The 22,291-nt window shown below is 40.8% G+C and overlaps 1 protein-coding gene across 1 annotated transcript; it reads right to left on the bottom strand.

The window, feature by feature from the left end:
- Positions 1 to 13,446: 13,446 nt before the first annotated feature.
- On the bottom strand, positions 13,447 to 21,971 carry LOC101858939 (toll-like receptor 4). Its single transcript, XM_005098270.2, has 2 exons — positions 21,874 to 21,971; positions 13,447 to 17,571 (listed from the first exon to the last, which is right to left on the bottom strand). Exon 2 carries the CDS (start codon positions 17,557 to 17,559, stop codon positions 14,455 to 14,457), a length of 3,105 nt encoding a protein of 1,034 aa, XP_005098327.1. The 5' UTR covers positions 17,560 to 17,571; positions 21,874 to 21,971; the 3' UTR covers positions 13,447 to 14,454.
- Positions 21,972 to 22,291: the final 320 nt, after the last annotated feature.

Consider the following 22,291-nt stretch of genomic DNA (forward strand, 5'->3'; position numbering starts at 1 on the left):
CTCTCTCTCTCTCTCTCGTACCGTTTCTTTCTTTTTCTGTTTGTTCCTGTAGCTCTTCCTTTTCCTCAGTATGTCTGTTTGTCTGTCCATTTGTCTGTGTGTCTGTGTGTCTGTCTGTCTGTCTGTAACTCTCTTTGTTTCTATCCCTGTCCAGCTCTTCCCGTCTGTTTGTCCATCTGTGAATGTCTGTCTGTCTGTCTGTCTGTCTGTCTGTCTGTCTGTTTGTCGGTCGGTCTGTCTGTCTGTCTGTCTGAGTGTTTCTTCCTTCCTCATAACTATTGTCTTTATAAAAAATGGAAGCTACGCCACCCTTGCCAATATCATACGTACACGGCTTAATCAAAATCAACGGAAGTTGTGAAATGCCTTAAATCCTATTAAATCTATTACCAATCTAAAATTTGTACAGTCTCTCGAAATGTTCCCCTTAGCTTTAAATGTAGGATCACAGCCTCTACAGCAACTTCTGGACGGCACAGCTGTTGTCCGCTTCCACTTTGCTTGCTTCGCAGCTCTGAATTTACAGCTCTTTATAGGCCCTAATACTACTAATAGTGTTTAAGCTTTCGCCCAGCAAGCTTAGCTTTCAGAAAAGGAAATGACTAGAAATCACAAGGAGCTAAATCAGAAATGTAGGCTGGCTGTTACAGGGTGCCCACTACGGCTGGGATCGGCCGATCGCGCCGATCGCCCGACTAGATCGCCTCAAAAACAAACGTGTTTGTTTTCAGTTTCAGGCGATCGAGTCGGGCGATCGGCCCGATCCAGCCGTAGTTGGCACCTCGTATAAGGCAAAACTTGGATCCTTTGTTCTTGTATGCACCGAGTTGTCGTCCTTGCTTTGTGCGACGTTGCATTGAGGTGGAGGAGTATTGTGTGAGAAGCTTCGATCTTTGGTCTCTGCTCATCAACAGTATTTTTCAGCTGGGATAATGTTCTTGCACATAGTAAAAAGAAGTAATAATAGTATAATATAGCATTATATCAACAACTGGGGGCCAATATTAATTGAAAAAAGACAGAAAAAGGCGCTTTCTATTTATGGTTTCTATATTTAGGTGTTTTCACACCCCAATCGACACAATTTACATCATTTAGGGGGTGGGCTTCCAACCCTGCCAGTCAAAGCCAACCGGGCCTGGGGGAGGGGGGATAGAACATCCCAGCAGAAAGATCGATATACTCGATAAAAATAATTCTCCTACTGGGGAATCGATCTCAGCTTTCTTAAATGCGACAGCGAAACGCCTATCCCGTACACCACAGATGCCGATGTCTATCTGCTCCAAAACCTTGAACACAAAACAACAAGAGTTGTCTCCTTTCTCACCGATCCACATACGATTCAGCCATTTTGATGGAATTCCGGAAGAGGATTTAGGTTTCGTCCACTGTGACAAATCTTTTAGGTCGTTTGGGCCCCTTGGTGTTCAAACAGGTAGATTTGTGGCACATCTCACCCTCTCTCTCTCTCTCTCTCTCTCTCTCTCTCTCTCTCTCTCTCTCTCTCTCTCCTCTCTCTCTCTCTCACGGCTGATATATATATGGCCCTTTTCGTCTATGCAGACGGTCAATTTAGCTTAAGATGGTCTCAAGGTTTTCTCCATGCAGTTTCTTTAATGGCTAATTCTTCCTATATTTGAAGCGCAGATCCTGTCGCAGTGCTTGCATGTCAGTGATGTAGATCGAAGCTCTGTATTTCCGCTGTTTTCCTTTCGTCGTTGGCGCTTCTCAGCCTGGTTGTCTCTAAGGCTGCTCTCTAGGATTATAGTTCTTGCCTTATCATTTTCCTCCATGTTTTCCTGTCCTCAGCTATTTTTTCCCAGATGCTAACATCTGCTCCAAGCTTAGATAAGCTGTTTTTGCAGGTGTCTTTGTACCTCAATTTTGGTCTTCCCCTTTGTCTCTTTCTCTGGGCAAGTTCTCCATAGAGAAGTTGCTTCGGAATCCGGTTTCGTCCATTCTCTTGACATGGCTCAGCCATCTCAATCTTTTTAAACACAGGATAGTTGTCATGCTCTGGAGGTTTGCCAGTGCCAACACTTCAACAGTTGTAACCTTGTCACGCCACGAAATGCCTAAGATCTTGCGGCAGCATCTGAGATGGAAAATGTGGAGGTGCTTTTCTCTCACAGCTACTCAGTTAGTAAACGAGGTAACCAACAGGTGCACACTTTTTCATGATATGGAGGTCTCCATGAATAATATTTAATTTTAGTTCCAATCCAAACAAAAGTCAAGATATTATGTTATTAAGTTATCGTATAGATATGGTGATCTTGCACAATATGGCGCAGGGTAGCATCAATTTGGGTGGTCAAAATGTGTACTATCAAAACAGTGCTTACTCCTTTCCTTACCAATCGAAAAACTGTTATGAACAAGCAGATTATCCACAAACGTTCAAAATTTCCATTAATCCGTTCTTGCAATTCGCCAAATCCTCATCCCAAAACTTGAGAAACGGATGTTTTCTGTTGTGAACTACCTTATTGCCCCCAGGGTGCAAATCTCCTTGTGTTTGCTGCTTCGTAAAAAAATAAAGTGACGCCACTTGAAACTGCATCAGTTTCATTCGATAATAGAAATAATGTTTAAATTAATTACCTGCATTGTCTATATGATTGAAGCTGCTAGACAACAACTTCTATTACTTTCTGATCCACACCCTAGCAACAGCTGCAACATCGTTGCACTGAAGTTATGTCAAGCACGCTTACACTCTATCGCTGTCGCACTCAATGGATTGCCATCTATGAGTTCGTCAAAATTGTGAATCGAAATGCCCACACTTAAGCTCTTTTTTATTCACACGAAAAAGGCAATAACGCCCTTGTTAAACACAGTTTGGCACCATTCTTGTCACGTCGTGTATAGATTCAATATCACAGGGATGTAGTCCCACTGGAGACAATTCCTTTTAATATTAGTAACAATATCACGCCGCTAAACTTGAAAAATTGAATCATGTTCCAGAACAGATTTGGCATAAAACAGAGAACACTTCCAACTCAGCCTGAAGTTGTTTTTTTCTTGCATCGACACAATTCTTGTTTCTATACACCCATCTCTTGTCAGCAGCAGAGCCATACCACAGCTGATGTCCTAGAATTGACAGGAAAATGGCCCTATATAGATGACTAAAAATAGTTTTCAATTCTGTCAAAAGTATTCTGTAGTTCAGCGGATTCACAACTTGGGAACACAAAAAGAATTAATAAAATAAACGCAAACGTTTATTTCATCACAACAAAGATAGCAATTACTATACAATATTGGTCAGAATGAGATATAATTAAGGTATAGATCTAGTAATCTAGTTTCTTGACGTAAATGAGAAAAAAAAGACATTGAAGTTAAAAATAAATTTTACCGTGTTTATTATGGGAATATTTTTAACATGCTAAGGGTCTACTATAGGTACAATTTATTTAAAGAGAGGCATACGAATCTGCACGATGAGCAAATTAGAGTCCGCCATCAGATTCTGTCTGCTAAAACATAAAAAAGATGCAGAACGCATTGAAACACTCATTCGAGCTGCCAGAAGGCTCATAATTCGTGACGTTGCTGATGACCTTGATATTTCTAAGTCAACATCTCACAGAACTGTCGTTAATGTGCTGGAATACAGAATTGTTTCAGTTCAGTGGGTTCCAAAACTGTTAGCAGATGACCACAAGTCACATCACATGGGCTTTCACAAGGCATTGTTGGAACAGTGCAGGACAAAACGCACACGAAAACATGGGTTCTTCGCCTGCTGGTGACTTTCTAGAACCCGATGGTAAGCTTTTTGGATCAGTCCTGATCTTGCCCCTTCACATTTCCATCTGTTCGGATCAGTGCAGCAATATCGAGTGGGGTAAAAATCACGGATGACACAAACCCTTTACAGCACATGAAGGACAGGCTTCAGTCGTTTGATGCCAAATTTTACAGGGATTGCATGCATTTACTCGCGTAAGAATGAGAAAATATTTGACTGTTCATGGGGACTCGTACGTTTAGAAACAAAGGGAATGTCTAGATAAATAACCAGGTAAATTGCATCTTTATCATGAAAAATCTTTGTATTTAGTACTATTTTCTTGTCAATACTGAGACAATTTAACATTTCAGTCCATTATTTAACGCCTCGTCGAGAGATAATGTGTTAACCATTCAACTAAAAAGGGTGTGAGTTCGGAATCAGGTCCTACGTAAAAGAGCGTTGGGATTCTAAGAAAATGGAATTTACCCTGTTTTGTTTAGCAGTCGAATAGTGGTATTCACTTGACGGGCTGCAATAAATACGTCAGCAACATGACCGAAATGGGAAACTGGAAGAAATAGGCTTCAAGCTAAGTTATTTTATATATCTGGGATCAATCGAATACTTATTGTGTTGATAGGGCCGTTAAACCATACACTTACTTTTACTTTACCAGCAAACTTTATGTTATCTTGAAGTGTAGTATTTAATCTAACAAAGGTCAACGACAGCCTGCACTGACTGTATTATTCGGAGGAAGAACAGCTTGCTCACAATCCTGGCGGATAAACTCTTTGTAACAAGGGCATCCTGGTGTTCATTTACTGACGAAACAACTGCTAATGGCTACACAGCGAGTCCAGGGCTCTCTGAGATACGTTATTATCAGCATGTGAGACCAGGGAAGCGGCGGGCCGGACATGCCCATGTAATGAGGTCATTAAAATCTCATCAATGGGGAGCTGTGGCATTGAGCTGTGGGCATGAGTCTCTTGTTTTTTCCCTCTCACCAGTGAGGAAGAAGGCTTCGGCCCCGTCCACCAGCTGCAAGGGCAGTAACAAGAGCCTCCTGTCTCTATGAGTTTGGGCACTAGTATCACGCATCCCATTGCCTTAACGATAAAGAAAGTTTCAATCAAAAATTAAAATTCACTTTGAGTAATTCCTGTGAGGAAAAAAACTGTGGGTTATTTTTCAACAGAGTAATACATAAAATCGTAAATAAATGTGAGGCAGCGTGGTGGAATCAGGCTCTCGTCGATTTTGGAGCATGTAGAGTTACTGGTATCATCCTAAAGCTTGTTCACTTGTCTTTCTTTGGATGAAAAATATATCCATTTATCTTGCACACAAGTCTAGATATTTGCGAATGAAGAAGGCGGAGTTACCTGTTTTCATGGGTAAAATTAGTGACAAAATTGCTGCCAAAGATTAGTTATTTCCTTAGCTTAAGAGTCCGTGGTAATAGAAAATTTTCATTTTTTGTGTCTTTAAATAACGTTTTTCAGAAACATTCAGACAGAAATTAGTACTTTAATGGGCATGAAAGTTGTTGAGACAAAAAACAAAAATTTGACAAAAATTCACAAACCTGCGGGAAAATGCAAGTTTCTTCACTTTGATTATTTTGACGAGCGCCTGATTCCACAACGCTGCCTCACAAATGAATACGAACTTGTCAGAATACAGCACTATAGACAAGGTGCAAAATATCTCATTTATTATAAAGATTCAAAACGCTATTGCTGGCCAGGACTGTTCAGTGCCCTGATTTGAATTAAGGTTGCTATGTCTAGCTAAACCACACACCCCAAAGGATGATGAAATTGGGTGTAGGTGATCAACACTGTTAGGTTATTTGAGAGTCGGGGCCTCCGAGTTTGACATCCATCTCCGAAAGGACAGAGGCTAGAGGGACATTAAAATTTGTGTAAAGTGTCTTCCCCAAGGACACAAAGTCGAACCCAGCTGAGGTTCGAACCCCCGAACCCACAATCTCATGATTACGAGTCCTTAGCCTAACCACTCGGTTTCCGACATCACGTAAACACGCCAGCGACTATAACTGTACTCAACTGAATGCAATGTAATACGACTGTTATCTCCGCCATTGCTTCATTCAACTCACGGCAAGGCTGCTGTGTTCGGCGTCTGCGGTGAACTGGTTAGGTTCTTCGTCATGTAGACAAAGGACTTGTGTTCATTGCCCTACACAGAAAAGTATTTTACCCTACATCTTTTTCTTTCTGTTAAGATGTATCGCAAACTATGCGGTATGACTCGAACTGGCAGGGTCGAAGCAGCTCGTTAACTTGATTTATATTGCATTGATTTGCGTGTAGACCATCTTCAACAACAACAACCAGGGGCGAAGGCTGACTTGTTTGACAGGGTAATCAAAGTGAAACGGGACCAGATATGGCCTGTAGATATGACACAAGAATCTTACTCGAGGCGGCGACTTAATCAAAGCTTGCGACTGCTTATGGAGTGGCCCGAGAGGGGTGAGGAGGCTATTTCTGTGGCCGTTAAACCGTTTTGAATGTTAGCATACTGTTCATTGTTGATTACGAACGTCTTTTGACATTTAATTTAAGAGGTTTACGTTTATGGATGAATTTGACAGCGACAATGTTTCAAAATTAGGAAGGGAAGCAGTGATTATTTGATTATATAGACGCTTCGCCCCTGACAACAACAGCAACAACAGCAACAACAACAAAAACAACAAGGGAGGCGGTGGCCCTGGCGAAGAGCACGCTCTTCGGGTTTCAACCATTTCGAACGGATAGGCTACCGCACAGACACACACACACAACAACAACAACAACAACAACAACAACAACAACAACAACAACAACAACAGCAAAAATAACAAAGACAACGGCGACGACGACAATGAGATTTAAAAAAACCAGCAGCAGTGACAATTAAAAACGAATACAAAGACGTGTTTCAGCTCTCTAAAAACTAATGGCTTTTATGTGCTGTCCTTTTCAGTGACGTTTGGCGAATGGTAGATTATGGTACTCTTCGGTCGTTTACGTATTTCTGTAGAGATAAAAAAGTTCAGTCTGAGCATGGGGAAATCAGAAAGCGCTGATTACATTTTCAGTCACGATTTCCCACAAAAAAAAGAACATAGAACATCATTTACACAAGCTAATGCAAAAGGACAATTAAAACATATATTAAGACATTTCATACATTACGCATGAAAGCGAGAAATGAATTCTATGTTCTTATTTTAGGACTAGAGTGAATGGACAACCTGTTCGAATGACGTCGGAAGTAATGAGACTTCTCTACATCTGATAGCCTCTTTAAAAATCTAATAAGGACTATAATATATTAAAGTACATTTTTAGTATTAATATTGTAAATGTTAAACGCTGCCTTTTGAAAATTGAACTTGTTTTATTTCAAGAGACGTACCGATTTGACCCGCCTGTCAGGGCCATCAGGACTATTTCGATACAGCGGTGGTTATGGTTATGTGCTCGATTAACAAAAAGACAACTCTGCTTATGAATCGTACTCAGGTGTTTTGTATCCAATGACAGCGCTTGATATTGGCAATTAGCTGTTTCTCTTCATGGAGTTATTTGCTGGTGTTTTTGGTGTTTTTTCTTTCTTTCTCTTTCTTTTGGTTCAGTTAGGGTATTCATTATTAAGCAACTAACAACCCTGTCCTCACTTAGGAATGAAGTCAAAGGTCTAATGAATCCTTTTCCCGTTCCTTGATTGAGTGCCTTGAGGCCGTGAATAGATTTTGTACCACGACTTAATTAGGATTAGATAGAAGTTGTGTAACCAAAAATGTTGACAGTTGATGAACTATTTACTGACATGCAGCCTTGAAACTTTTAACGGAATGTAATGTTGCTGTTGTTTATTTATTTTTTGGGGTGTTTTTTCTTGTTTAAAAAAATCTTATTACTGACTAGTTTGCCCACTAGTTTGTTAGCGTTCGATGAACTAAAAAAAAATACCAGGGTTTGGGGGGGGGGGGGTTGTTGTACTTTTTGGTTGTTCTTCTTTTGTTTTATTTTGTCTATCCAATATTTGATAACAATGCTAACTGCTTGTTTGTTGACAGGAACCAAACTGGCGGTCAAACAGACGAGAACAAGATTCATGATATGTCCTGCTTTTGCACTCCTTGCAATGTAATTTGATATGCGATATCAATTAATTGATGTCTCGTAACAGGAATTAGCCAAGTGGGAGGAGATACTCAAAACTGCCCACGAAATTCAAATTCAAGAACGAACCGTTAAGGATTCAAACCAGAGTCATTAGCATGGTAGTCCAACACGATACTCATTGGACTAGCATTACCCCCAAACCGATTTGCGCTTCTGAATGAGAAAAGAAATATGCACAAGGGCTCTTCTTCGTTGTCAATATTTTTAGGGGGGTAACTGTTTTACGGTGCTTTCAACTGCATAAGTTCATATGAGCGCACGAGGCACATTTATCATTGGAAGCAAATTTTGAATATTGCCTGGGTGTCGACCGAAGCCCACTCTTATCAATTTTGGACCGCCAAGGGATCTTTAAAGTGCGCGATTTGCACACGAGAGTTCCGAGATTTTTCGCTTATCCGAGAAGGCTAGGTATTAGATCTTAGCTACCATAAGATAAAGGATGTGGCTGAAAGACAGCAGTAAGTAAGAGTGGAAAGGCTGCAGAAAGAGTTAGGAGCCCAGAGGAGGGGGTCAAAGGAGGTGAGGTTAGGGGCAGAAAGTGGACAAGAAAGTAGACGACAGAACATTGTTAGAGAAAGGAGGTGAAAGGGGAACACTTTTCATCGCTGTCCAGTTTAGGACCCGGAACCTATTGAAAGAGAGGCGAACACCGCAACCTCTCGACCACAAGAGCTACAAGGGCTCTTCGACATGAGAACACATAAGGTCTATCTGAAAATAATCTGACATCACTTAGACAATAACATATTATTTATACATTCAAAAAGAGATATTTTTTTTTATGAGCGCCGGGTAGCAAAAGACTTCAAGAGACAATTGGGAGTTCCTTTCAGTGTTCAACGTGTCCAGAATGAATAAAAGATACGTTATCTTCAAAAATTGAAACAAACACGCAAGACACATAGATCACTTGCAACTTTTAGGGGAGCTGCTTTGCTCCACAAATGGTAGGAAATATTGGTTAGGGCGACTGTGTGAGTAGAATTTTAGGTAAATGCTACTTGCTACTTTGAACTACCCCCCCCCCTCATCCTTTTTCCATTTCTTAAAACTAACGCTCAGTCATAACACCATCGAGTTTCAAATGGCTCCACCAAGTATGGATATGTGTGCAAGGTATATATTCCGAATGGGGGTCTAAAATTCAATTTTACCAATTTTTCTATACAGCGTATAGGTAATAATCGCGTCGTTTTCAGAGCTTTTGCGAGTCTCAATTTGGTGAATTTGCAAAGGTTAACGCATAGCCAGGTGTTCCAACATCGTCACAACGCACACCCGGTGGGGTTTTTTTTTTCTTACTCCTTTTTAAAAATAAACAAAACTTTATACATAATCAAATAGCTAGAAACATAATCCATCTGAAATGCTGGCCTATCAAATGATTCGACACATTTTTGGCCAAAGAGACACAGGTTCATGTTTACCAACTCCAACATCAGGCATTGTGGCATCTGCTACATGTCTGTGACACTTAGGCTATTTCGAAAGTGGACCAGCTTCGGTGGGTTAAATGATCGGGCAGGCAGGCATTTTGGCTTTAAAGTGTGTCAGTCAAGATCATCGAGGCAGACCCTTTCAGTGATTAGCTGGGTTATTTTGACCCTTTATGTCCAAAGATCGTCTCACCCAGATTTCTACACCGAATCTGGTAGAGGTGGTGAAGAAATTGCAAACATAATAATGATATATGAAAAAAAAAGAACCAGATGTACTAAGACGAAATTGGATAAGGCAGCCGCATATTATTAACATCATTTCTGAAACAACATTTCATTTGCTGGTAAATTTCCTGTTCTATTCTAATCCAATATAGGCCATATATAATGTGTATGTATATGTGTATGCCTGTAAGTGTGTATGTATGTGTATGTGTGGGCGTGTGCATGAGTGTGTGTGTGTGTGTGTGTGTGTGTGTGTGTGTGTGTGTGTGATGAATCCACCAGAGACTGACACCTGTGTTCGTGCGTGAGTGAGTATTTATAAATAATACATGTGTCTCTGTGTGTGTCTTGTGTATTTGAGTGTGTGTATATGGGTGTGTGTGTGTGTGTGCGCACGAGTTTGTGCACTAGCGTGTGTTTGAATATAAATTCTAATGTGTGTATGGGTGTATCTGAGTGGGAATGTGCTGTTTTGGATTTGCGTGTTTTGGCCGGGAAGGAGGTTGGGTACCTTGAAGATGAAAAGATAACACCACGCTCATGAAGTAGCCTCCTCAACGTAAAGCTCTGTAGACGAAATATTTGACCCTATAGAAGTCTCTTGAATGATGTAGAGAAGGGACTATTAAACCTCTTATTTTGTTAAACATTGAACCGTTTCTTTTAAGGTGCGGGAGTATCTTAAAAGGGCCGGCTGCATCTCGGGGTGGCAGGGCGTCAACGCCATGAGAGGAAATGATAACATTCAAAATTCTGTCTGTAACCTGTTCTATACAACCTTCCAACAAGAACAAGATATCAAAACGTTGAAAGCTTATTAAGTTCATTATCCTTACTTCACCGTTTGCCGACAAAGTGCTAAAAAAAAACGAAAAAAGTCCCTTCATTTAAACACTCTAAATAATATACGATATATTAATTATACCGTAGATTAATTTGAAAATAATGTATTTAAATGGCAAATTCCAACGATTGCAACTAAGCAGAGTGTTTCTGGAGAGAATTTTAAAGCTTTGTCAAATACAATGAGACATTGAAATTCGACCTTTTGGTCTTGAGACAAAATCAATTTGACACTATTCTGTCTTGAATACTTTATTTATTGATTGTTGTTTCTGTTGTGTGGTGACTAAGGTCAAGGTCGACGTGTAACCCTATCAATAATGAAAGGAATGAATACCATTGCTGTTGAGACATTTGTTTTCTGGTGACAGGAAGGACAAAATACGAAAAAAGCTCCAATTCATCCCTCCAAATGTATATATATGAAGGTTGGTTTTGTCATTTGGCGAAATGATACATACATTATATATGTAACCACCACCACCACCACCACCGTCATCATCATCATCCTCATCATCATCTTAAGATAAGATAAGATAAGATAAGATAAGATAAGATAAGATAAGATAAGATACATCTTTATTGTCCAGATCCTGGCACATTGGTTTGGTGTTCCACCACGAGTACACACACACACACACACGCACACACCCACACCCACACACACACACACACACACACACACACACACACACACACACACACACACAAACACACACACACACGTACACACGTGCACGCACATGCACACACAAGTAGGCTTACAATCACATACATAATATAAATGAGCAGCAATATAAACAATAATAATCGTAAGCTAGATACACACTTAATGTTATTTTGATGCCTGCTCTAAGGTCGTAAGTACACTAAACAAGATAGATGGTTAAGATGGAAGCATTTTGATAGATGATGGTAAAAATGACCTTCTGTATCTTTCTTTGTTACAGATCAGAAGCATGGGTCTTTTACTTCTGGCTGATGTTTTTATTTGAGGGAACAAGGGATGTTTGTTGTCTAAAAAGATGGAATTAATTTTCTTAGTGCAAGCTGTTATGTACAATTCATCCAAGTAGGGGAATGAAGATGTTGAAATTTTACATGCTTTCCGTATTAGTCGATTTAATTTTTCTTTATCTTGTTGTCTTGTGTTCCCGGCCCATGCTGTTATACAAAAATTGATAATACTTTCTATGGTTGAATGGTAGAACATGGACATCAATGTTTTATCAACTTTAAAATACTTTAGCTTTCTTAGAAAAAAGTCTTTTGTTCACTTTTTTATGCAGGAGAGAAGTGTGGACACGCCAGTTGAGTTTGTTGTCTATTGTAACACACAAATACTTATAGTCTGACACTTGCTCGATGTTTTCACATTTCATTTTGAGTGGCTGCAGGGGCAGTTTCTTTATTCTAAAATCAACGACAAGTTCTTTTGTTTTGTTCACATTTAAAAGCAGCTTATGATTTTCACACCATTCAGAAAAATTAAGTACAAAATTCCGGTAAGCGGTTTCGTTATGGTCAGCCTGAATTAGCCCAATTATAGTTGAATCATCTGCAAATTTTATCAACTTTTTATCTTGTCCCCATTTTCGCAACCATTTAACATCAATTAACATCCAACTTCTACTTCTCACTCACCGAACTTTTCTTCACAAACGCAGAAGAATAATATTTCATATCATGCCTGGCAATGTCTTATTTTGCATGACACGACTGGTAACCATCATGGTTCAAAGCAAAGTTGTTAATAACAAAGGAGAAGTTTACACCAAAAACTGACACTGATCGTCAGCCATAACGGCGTACGATAATATCATATTTTTATTAGTTACAGTCATCGTACATTCATAAATCTACATTAATTTAATATTGTACCCATCGTAGTTTTAATTGAAAATATTTTACGACTCAATCGAGTGAGTTCAATTCTCGTATGAAGTTGGTTTTTTGTTTGTTTTGTTTTTGTTTGGGTTTTTTTTCTTGTTTTGTTTTTTCCCCGTCATACTGCTGGAAGGGGGTTCTCATGGTCGAGAGGTTACGGTTTTCGCCTCTCATTCAACAGTTCCCGGGTTCGAATCCGGACAGCGACGGAAAATTTCTTTTTTTAAATTGTCTCCTTTCACCTCCTTTCTTGTTCTCTAACAATTTTCTGTCGTCTGCTTTCGTCTCCAAAGCCTACTCGGATACGGGCGAAAAATCTAGGAGGTCCCGTGTGCACGTTGCGCACGATAAAGATCCCTTGGTGGTTCAAAATCGATTAGAATAGGCTTCGGCCGCCACCCGGGCAAAATTTAAGAGATTCTTACCACCTGAACTTGTTTGATGCGTCCCATGCGCTCACATGACCTTATGCAATTGCAAACATCTACCTAACAAAAAATCTACTGGAATATTGTACCCACTGTTAACACGGGTTGACCGTGCCAGACAAGGTCGAAGCAGTCCATTTCGCATATCATTGAAGGACTTTTCTATTTTAATGAAAACCAAGTGATTGATCCTTGGCTCTAAGTAACATGAGACAGAAAAAGGATACGTTCTCATTGAATAGTCTTTTGAGCCTCAACGTTTTATTAATTTTGCTCTTTGTATTGTGTTTTTGGTTATCATTTCGCTCTCAATATCACTCTCATTGTTTGCTGGAAGCTTGCGACTCCAAAGAGGAAATTATGATTCATGTTATCCTTGATTCTGACGTAGTAGTTGAAGAGGATTGTCGTGATACTTATCCCGGTAATGATGCTGATTTGAAAATTTAATGACCTCGCCCTTCCGTATCTCTAGAAAAATTGAAAATATAATAATTGAATTGATTATTTATTCAATTCTATAAGTAACCAATATAAATAATTATTTTAGACGACAGTAGCAGCGAAGAGATGAGGCTGTACACCTTCTCACCTAATGCCTATTGATAATAAAATTAACGTCTTGCATCTTCAATTAAACAACAAAACACACACTGAGATCGATTTACATTACTAGATTTCTAGTCAATTTATTTAGAAAGACGTCATCATCAATAACAACAACAACAACAACAACAACAACAACAACAACAACAACAACAACAACTGCACAAAAATGATTCTATTAGCTTTCTTATCATTAATTTATTAAACAGGCCAAGCTACGTAATCGATAGAATTGCCCAGTATGGAAGGAGAGTTCTTCACTGTAGCCCTCAGCAATGAACGAGATAGCAAACCTCTTAGTCCAGTGAGGCAGCTGATGGTTCTTGTAAATGTTTTATGCTACATCCATTGAACTTAAATTATTAAGGAAAAGCACTTTTGTCAATGAACAAGGTTCGAATCTCATGTTGGACATTTTTGAGCTAGTGAATTCTCAAGGCTCTCTACCCATTTGTATTATTGTAGGTGTTTCAAGCCCGATTGTTACAATTTAGATAAATTATGGGACAGCTGATCATTTGGCTCGGACTGATCGGAGATGGACTGTACATTCGGAGGTTGCACTTCTTGTTTAACCTTACAATGTTGAACAGGGCGTGAAGCCCAAATAACTACCAATAAACATCAACAGACAATGGAAACAATCGATAAACTAGCTTTTCGACCGAACGAATCAAAATTACACCTTTTTTGCACAAGTTTTTTTTTATCACATAATGGATTTTATGGTTAGTTAAGAAAATGTCAGAGTGTAGCAAACAATGGTCACGCCACAGCCTGGTCATGCTGGACTCCTAGAGAATCACGGGCCATTTTCATTTGGCGATTTGACAATTGAATGCACTTCCTATTCCCACCCCTGAAAAAAAATTGAAAACAAAACTAATCAATTAATTAATCACAAACCAATATCACAGAAAATCGGTGACGATGTCAGTTACCTGCATTCAGTTAGCAGGTAATGCGCATTAAGATTTACACTGTGATTTTGGGTTCTGGTTATGCATGTAGATATCGACTTTGGGCTATTTGGATGTCCCAATCTCCTTGGAAAATTGTCCTCAGATCCCAAGTTCCAGTCTTGGGAATCGCTCAGGATTATGTGTATGTCCAATGAATCTGGAGAAGGTATCCCAGAAGACTTTACTCACTTCTGGCTCGCTGTCAGGGGGAGGAAACTCGCTGTAAGCGTCTTTCCGCATCAACCGCAGAAGGTCACGTGACAACTGGGCGTCCTGCATCGGCTCATACAAGAAGAGATGGAGAACCTGACGACGAGACGTGGCCTCCTCCATGAGCGCCATCTGCAGAGAGTACTCAAACCACTCGTTGTCCCGGTAGCCTGCGGACAGGATGAAGACGGTGAAGGTGCTGCTCTGTACGGCGCTCACGATATTGCAGGGGATGAAGGAGCCAGGCAGAAAGTCTTTTGCCTCAATGCACACTTTATGCCCTCTGCCCTCAAGCTCACGGTAACACTCGGTGACGACGAAATCCTCAACATCCTGCGAGTGCACGAGATAGGCGTCAAATTTGTAGTTGGCGTTGTTTTCGTCCGGCTGTCGCATGCCGTAGTACCTGGCAAGAATGATATTCTTCCAGTAAAACAACCGCCACCGGTTCCGGACCAGGAGGGCGGAAGTGATAATGACGAGAGCCACACCCACGGATGACGCACTCAGGGACACGATGTAGGCGTGGGACACACACGAACGTCGCAGCACCTGAAACCGTGTTTTGATATCGCCTATTGGGGAGATCCGCTGGTCTTTGTCGCGACACTTGAGAAAGTCTTGGTCCAAGATTCGGACCCGGGTGAAGGCGATCCAGCTCAACAGCTCCAACCCATTACACGTGCACGACAAGGGGTTGTTCTCAAGTGCCAGGGTCACCGTATGACTCATCGCTAACGTGTCAAGGTCATCGCGGCTACGTTTACTTATCCAAGACACTGAGTTTCTTCGCAGATCCAGAAAACTGAGTGACGCCATGTGGGACAACTTGATGTCCAGAGCCTGCAGGTGATTGTCTGCAAGGACAATAACCTTGGCCTTGCTCATGCTTTGGAATATATTATAAGGGAATCTATAAATGCTGTTGTGCGAGAGATCCAGATAAGTGACACTGTACGCGCGGGCAAATGTATTCCCATGTGTGTCTCTCCCTAGTGAATCGCCCAAATAGTTTCTTTGTGCATTCAAAACTGCCAACTGGTTTTGAGCAGGCAAAAAGCGCATACTGATTATCTCACATTTGTTATCGGACAGGTCAGCAACTACAGTAGAAGTCGGAAGCTGCAGTGTGCCCCAGGAGGCCAGATAGCCATTGGAAAAATAGATTTCTTTCAAGGGATAACCTTTCCACCGTAAAATATTCTCACCAAATTGGAAGGCGTTGTTGGCTCTAAATATCGGAAGGGAATGTAGAAATTGTTTTGTTGCAGCTCGTAATCTCAGGGATAAGTCCTTATGCGTGGTTCTGGTGTGTGTGCTCAAGAAGTGACCCATTCTCTGAGCTGAGAGCCACATTCTGATTGGACTGAAATCATATGTGGCCAGAGTCTGCGTAGTGTTCTGCTTGTGTCTGCCAGATAAGCGAGGATCTGAAGGCTTAAACAAATTAATCTGATCACTCAAGTCAAACTCCACCAATCCACGGATCTTTCCACGTAACAAACTCTTGACAAGGTTTACAAAGTGAAGTCGATTGGCTTTAAAACTCAAGTACTTAAGGCTTTGGGGCAAATGTTCCACAAACCTAGGTTCAATGAAGAACAGATGTAACCCTTCCATTTTCAAAATTTCCAGTTTGGTCAAACCCTGGAATAATCGAGACTCGTTATAGCCTATGACTGACATGATGTATCCCCCTTGATAATGAAAGCTTTCAAATGACAGAGATTTCAAAGTTGAGTTATTCAACGACGGTACTAGGTCTAGTGCCTGGCGAATAGTTATACCCGATGGCTCGGACAGCACAAACTCCTCTAAATGCATTAATGATCTCAAAGCGATGGGGTCTATAGAGAACAGTTTACACCGTACTATTGCAAGTTTTTTAAGATAGATCAAGTTTTCAAACATTTTTGGTGTAATGGCTAGCAAGGTGCAGAAACCGTTCCCGCCAACATATACAGAGGAGAGCTGAGAAAGGTTTCTAATTTCAGGACCAAAGTAGAGGGTTTTGATACCATCTACGTAAAGTTCCGTCAGATTGTGTAGAACAGACAAACCTTGAGTGGGCACGTTTTTTCCATTTCCAGCGCCAGCGATGTCCAGTATGAAGAGTCGCCTGAGCGGTCGGAAAATGTCGGGGGTCATTCTATAGTATGACCACCCGATGTTACGCGATAGGCGAAGAATAGAGAGACGTTCAAGCGATCGAAAAGCACCAGTCTCGATGTGGCTCAGTCTACCGTAAGAAAGATCTAAAACTTCTAGCTTTTGCAAGCCGGAAAAGGTAAAGTTTGTGAATCGTGGGACACGCATGTGTGCTGCAAACAAATGTGTGAGGTTTGGGAAGTGTTGGAAAGCGTTGTCAGTTATCTTCTCCACTTGATTAAACGATATGTCCAAAATGGTCAGCGGACTCTTGTAGTTGGACAGTGTCATAGGAGCCCCATCGATAGATGACAATAAATTGCTGGACAAATTTAAAGCCAGAAGTGCTGGGTAAATAGAGAGGTTCTGTGACTTCAGTTGTCGGATGCTGTTGCCAGATAGGTCAATGCTTTGAGACACTGTGGGAAGCCAGTCAGGGATTGTGTGATACGTCCTACCAACATGCTCAAACTTGCAGTCAGCTAGAGTTGCGGTCCTTGACACATTGGCACAGACGCAGGTCCCGCACCGGAAATGGTTCAAGGGAATGCTATAGTCCAGCAGTTCAGCGATTGTCTCTGGCAGAGACTCTAATGGCTGAGATGGTTTAGGAACCGCATCTGCCTCTAGCACACCATGAGACAGGTTAATGTCATATCGGCTGTCACTTCCTGGAAATTGTAAGTGGCTTCCAAAAGTTGGGACCTGATCCGGGTGTCTCCGCGCTTTGCCCGCTTTCACCTCGAAGGACTTGTCGACAGTGCCTCCATGGCACTTCTGGGAAAAAGCAGCTAGGACGACCGTGAGCAGGGCTGGTCCAAACGAGCAAAGTTGTAGACTCAACATAGCCAAACGTAGCTGTAATGAGAGACAAAGAATTTATTACATGAGTTGTGGTGTAAGATCATGATTTATCCTACGAGTGAAATTGTCATGTTGTAATCATGAGTTTCAACGAGTGATTACAACTGGCAATTTCACGAGTAAGATAAATCATTGTCTAACACCATAACGAGAGTAATACATTTTTTATACCATACCGATATCAGCTGGCGAAATACATCCGTTCCAACAAAGTTCAAATGACTAGCGAACTGGACAAGAGAATGAGAGTCCCTTCTAGAGTCTCACATGAAAACAACATTTTCATGCCCATCGGAGTCAAATTGAGAATTGGGAAAAATCTGGATTGTTTTCCTTTACTTTTAGCCACACTAATTTACAAGTTGGGCTATCCGTATGTCTGCCTCCGCGAAACAAACCCCAAACAAAACAATAATAACGTAAATATAAGCAAAGTAATCAGAAAACGTACGATTCAAAAGATGAAATAAACTACATTAATATGGCATGCTGTCGTTAGAATAGAGATGACTTATATTTTTACTTTAAACTTTGTAACCAAAACAAACCAAAGACAAAGAGTTATTCTCTAGATTCTAGATCAGATCTAATCCAAGATCTAGCGCATTGCATTACATTGGCCAAATTTTTTTTTAAAATGCTTTTCAGTAACAAAAATTGTCAAGTTATTTAGAAACGAATGTGCTGATTCCACTTATGTTGTTAGATTTTGTCTATCAGCTCAGGGTTTTGCAGAATTCACATAAATCTATTCGATTTCCGATATTCTTGATTTCGTAAGGGGAAGAAAGAATATCAGAATAACAAGGGCAATAACTTTTTACTTTTTTAAAAGTAATTAACCAACTCATATTTTGTCCAAAAATTTAATTAACCAACTCGTATATTGTCTAATATCATATTTTTCCATTACACATTGTTTTAAAATTTAAATTTCTTTCATTTCTATAGTAGATTGTTTAGTATGTAGACATAGAATTAAGGAAAACAAAAATTTGAAAAGCAATGCAAGTTAGCTAAACAGTGGGTTTTTATTGTTTGATAAAGTGATTTTCAATTTTAAGAAAAAAAAGTAATTACTTGATGATCATATTATTCAAGCTGATCTAGATCTAGATCTAAGTGGTTTCCGCTACACTATTTAGTTGTGTTGTAGATCTATCATTTTGAGAATTAAAATCTAGTGTCCACTGTCCACCCACTGTGTTTATCTGGTGAGCTGCTAGATATCTACAATGTCTGGACGGAAAAAGCAATTCCCAAACGTCAGTTGTACTAATTAAGTTGAAAGAGGGCAGTTTAGCTGCACCTGACTAGTCACATTATTATGATGACCCTTTGGAACTAATGATTATTTTATTCGAGAAAAAGATGTTACTTAATGAACTTATGGTGCCCATCATTTGACTCTATTTGAAACAAAATTAAGGGCAAAGTAGAACGATTTGCACCTATACTCGACTAGATCTATTAGGGATAGCGAGACTGGGAGACTAGAGTTTGTTTGGGTGCCCATGGTGAGCGCGCTTCGCAGCGAAGTTTTCAAGTTTTAACTACTTTGCTTACAGAGGGATAGCAGTAGAAGGCGAATATAATACGCGGAGTAATTTATGCAAATTTTTATGTTTCACGTGTGATATACCAGCTTAGCCAGCCTATATTTCACGTGTGAAATAATAAATAAGGATATATTTTACCGGAAGTGCAATGCTAAAACAACTCCAAGTATGGTACAAAAAATCTATCTATCTATCTATCTATCTATCTATCTATCTATCTATCTATCTATCTATCGAGAGAGAGAGAGAGAGAGAGAGAGAGAGAGAAAGAGAGAGAGAGAGAGAGAGAGAGAGAGAGAGAAAGAGAGAGAGAGGGGGGGGGAATGAAAAGAGGGGAGATGCATATCTCTTCTCAGCCTTGTGGGGGAAATGTATGCAAAGATCCTAGAGCAACGCACTCGCGCAAAAGCCGAACATCTCAGCGACGCCCAGTTTGATGTTTAAAAAGGAAGAGGGTGCATTGATGCAATCTTTGCACTAGGACAACTGTGTGAGGGGACATTGGAATACGACCAAGATCTCCATCTCGTTTTTGTGGATCAGGAAAAAGCCTTTGATCGAGTAAATAGAAACAGGCTATGGAAGATCCTTGAGCAGTACGACATCAAGGGACAACTGCTATACAACATCAGGGCTATCTATGCCAACAGCAGAAGCACAGTCCGCACTATCAGTGGAACATCGGAGTGGTTTCCAGTAACATCTGGAATCAGGCAGGGCTGCAATCTCTCGCGTCTGCTCTTCGTGATCTACATGGATCAGATTATAAAGGAAGCCAATCCAGACCCGGATGCACTCAATGAACTCATGTTTGCGGACGACCTGGCAATGATGAACAACAAGACTCAACTACAGGAGCATATGAACCAACTAAAGGTGAGCTGCCAGATGTATGACATGAAGATTAGTGTTAGCTAGACCGAGGTTATGATAGTTAGCAGGAGACCAGACAAAGTGGGTATCAACATCAATGAATCCCAACTAAAACAAGCAGCGAATTCAAATACTTGGGCAGCATTTTCACAGGAAATGGAAAATTAGATCGAGAAATAGAGGCTAGATGATAGAAAGCCAATGCAGTCAGCTATCAACTCGTCCCTCTCCTGAAACATCCCAATATCCCCATGAGCACCAAGGCGAAGCTCATCAACGCCATTTAAAACTAACACCAACATATCAGTGCCAGACATGGTCCTTAACAAAAGCCCTAGAGAGGAAGCTGGCCACATGCGAGATGAAATGTTTAAGAAAAGCGTTAACAAAACAAGAAGAGACCACCAAAAAAATGAAATCATAAGGGACACGGTAGGAGTTACACCAGTCCCACCACACATTGAAAAACAAAAGATCAAGTGGTTCGGACACCTCATACAGCTGCCCCCAAACAAATCAGCTCTGGGGGCATATTAATATAACATCGAATGTTTTGTCTGGAGAGCAAGAGGAAGACCAAGGCAACGCTGGAGTAAATCTGTAGCAGACACCCTCAGAGCTCACGGGATGTCTCTCCTACAGGCTACTCGCCTTGCTTCCGACAGACACCTGTATCTTCCAACGACACCCACCGGCACAAGCAGAAGAAAAAATTAAAAGTAAGTAAGAAAAGAGGGGACTTGGAGTTGAAGAGGAAAATAGAATAAGAAGAGAAAAATAGAAAGGGGCAACGAAAGGGATACGGGATGGATGGAAAAGGGTATTAGAGAGGAGGAGTGAAATGGGCTTGGAGGGGGTTGGGGCTGAAATTGAGAATGGAAAGGAGGGCGCAGGTATAGTCGAAAAAAGCAGGGAGGGGGTGGTTGCTGGAAAGGGAAAGTGGAAAAGGTGAATAAGCTAACAAAGAGCAATGTAAAAGAACCGGTTGGATGTAAAGGGGTAGTGAGAGAGTGTAGTGGAATGGAAAGAGGGGGTGAGAGGGAGAGTGCCGGAGGGGGGGGGGGGGGGCGAGAAATTAGAATGGATCGATTGGGGGAGGGGACTCATAGGTGGAGAGTGTGCGGAAAGGGACGAATGGACAGGGTACAGGTGAAAAGGCACGATATTGGGAAAGAAATAGTGAAAGATAGAGTGGGTAGATGAGGGAGTAAAATAGTTACATATAGGGTGGATAGGTGAGGGAGTGGATTAGAGACAGAGTGGATATGTGTATAGAGGTGGATAGGTGAAAGAGTGGAATAGAGACAGATAGAGTGGACAGGTGAGGGATTGGAACAGCGAGAGTCAGAGTGGATAGGTGAGGGACTGGATTACAGACAGGTAGAATGAACAGGCGAGGGAGTGGAATAGTGAGAGATAGAGTGGATAGGTGGACAGGTGAGGGACTGGAATGCGGTCAATACTGTAAAGCTGAAGTGGGAGAACAGGAAAAAGGAATGAGAATGGGGGCGGGGGATGAAAACGTGGAGTGGAAAATAATTCCACCGTAAAAGAAGTGGAATGGCACCTGGAGGGTGGGATGGGTGTGAAAGTAGAGTAAGATGGGGATGTACGAACGTGGCAATGGTGGTAGGAATATGAGGGGTGGGGAGATCATGAATTTAAGAATAGTAAAAAATTGTAGCATAAAGGAGGTCTGGAAAAGGTAAAAGATACGGGAATGTAGGTTAAAAGCGGGAGTAGAGTAGAATCAAAAACTTCCAACAAAACAAGTAAATACAAAAGTACTAAATTTAAAAGGAAAATATAGTATTAAAAAAAGAAGTCAATAAAGAAGTTAATATTAAAATGAAATAAACCTTACCGTAGAAAGACCAAAGTGAATATTTCACTTTCCAGACTAAACTATAACTGTCTGTGTCCGAGCAGATTCGTGACCGGGCAGGTTACATAATGAGTGGCAGTTTCCTGCTAGGGCTCAATGTTAAGTGCTTGTAAACAACACGAGCCAACACAAGTGGCTTTTGTTAACCATTGTCATTATTTCTATCGTTATTTATCATTGTTCTTACAGGCTTCTATGGCATAACGGTTACGCTCTTCGCCGTCGCATGCAGAGAACCTGAGTTCGATTCCTTAGTGGAAAGATTCTTCATCCAGTAATTGATTTTATTTTCTGCTTGAGAATTGTATACCAGTCAGCCTGTGTCAGCCATGACGGGCAAAGCCGAACCCCGCCTCCAAAAGCCCTTTGGGTTGTAAATATATACATTTAAGAGCAA

This window comes from Aplysia californica, unplaced genomic scaffold (genome assembly GCF_000002075.1).
Source record: "Aplysia californica isolate F4 #8 unplaced genomic scaffold, AplCal3.0 scaffold00177, whole genome shotgun sequence".
Lineage (NCBI taxonomy): Eukaryota > Metazoa > Mollusca > Gastropoda > Aplysiida > Aplysiidae > Aplysia > Aplysia californica.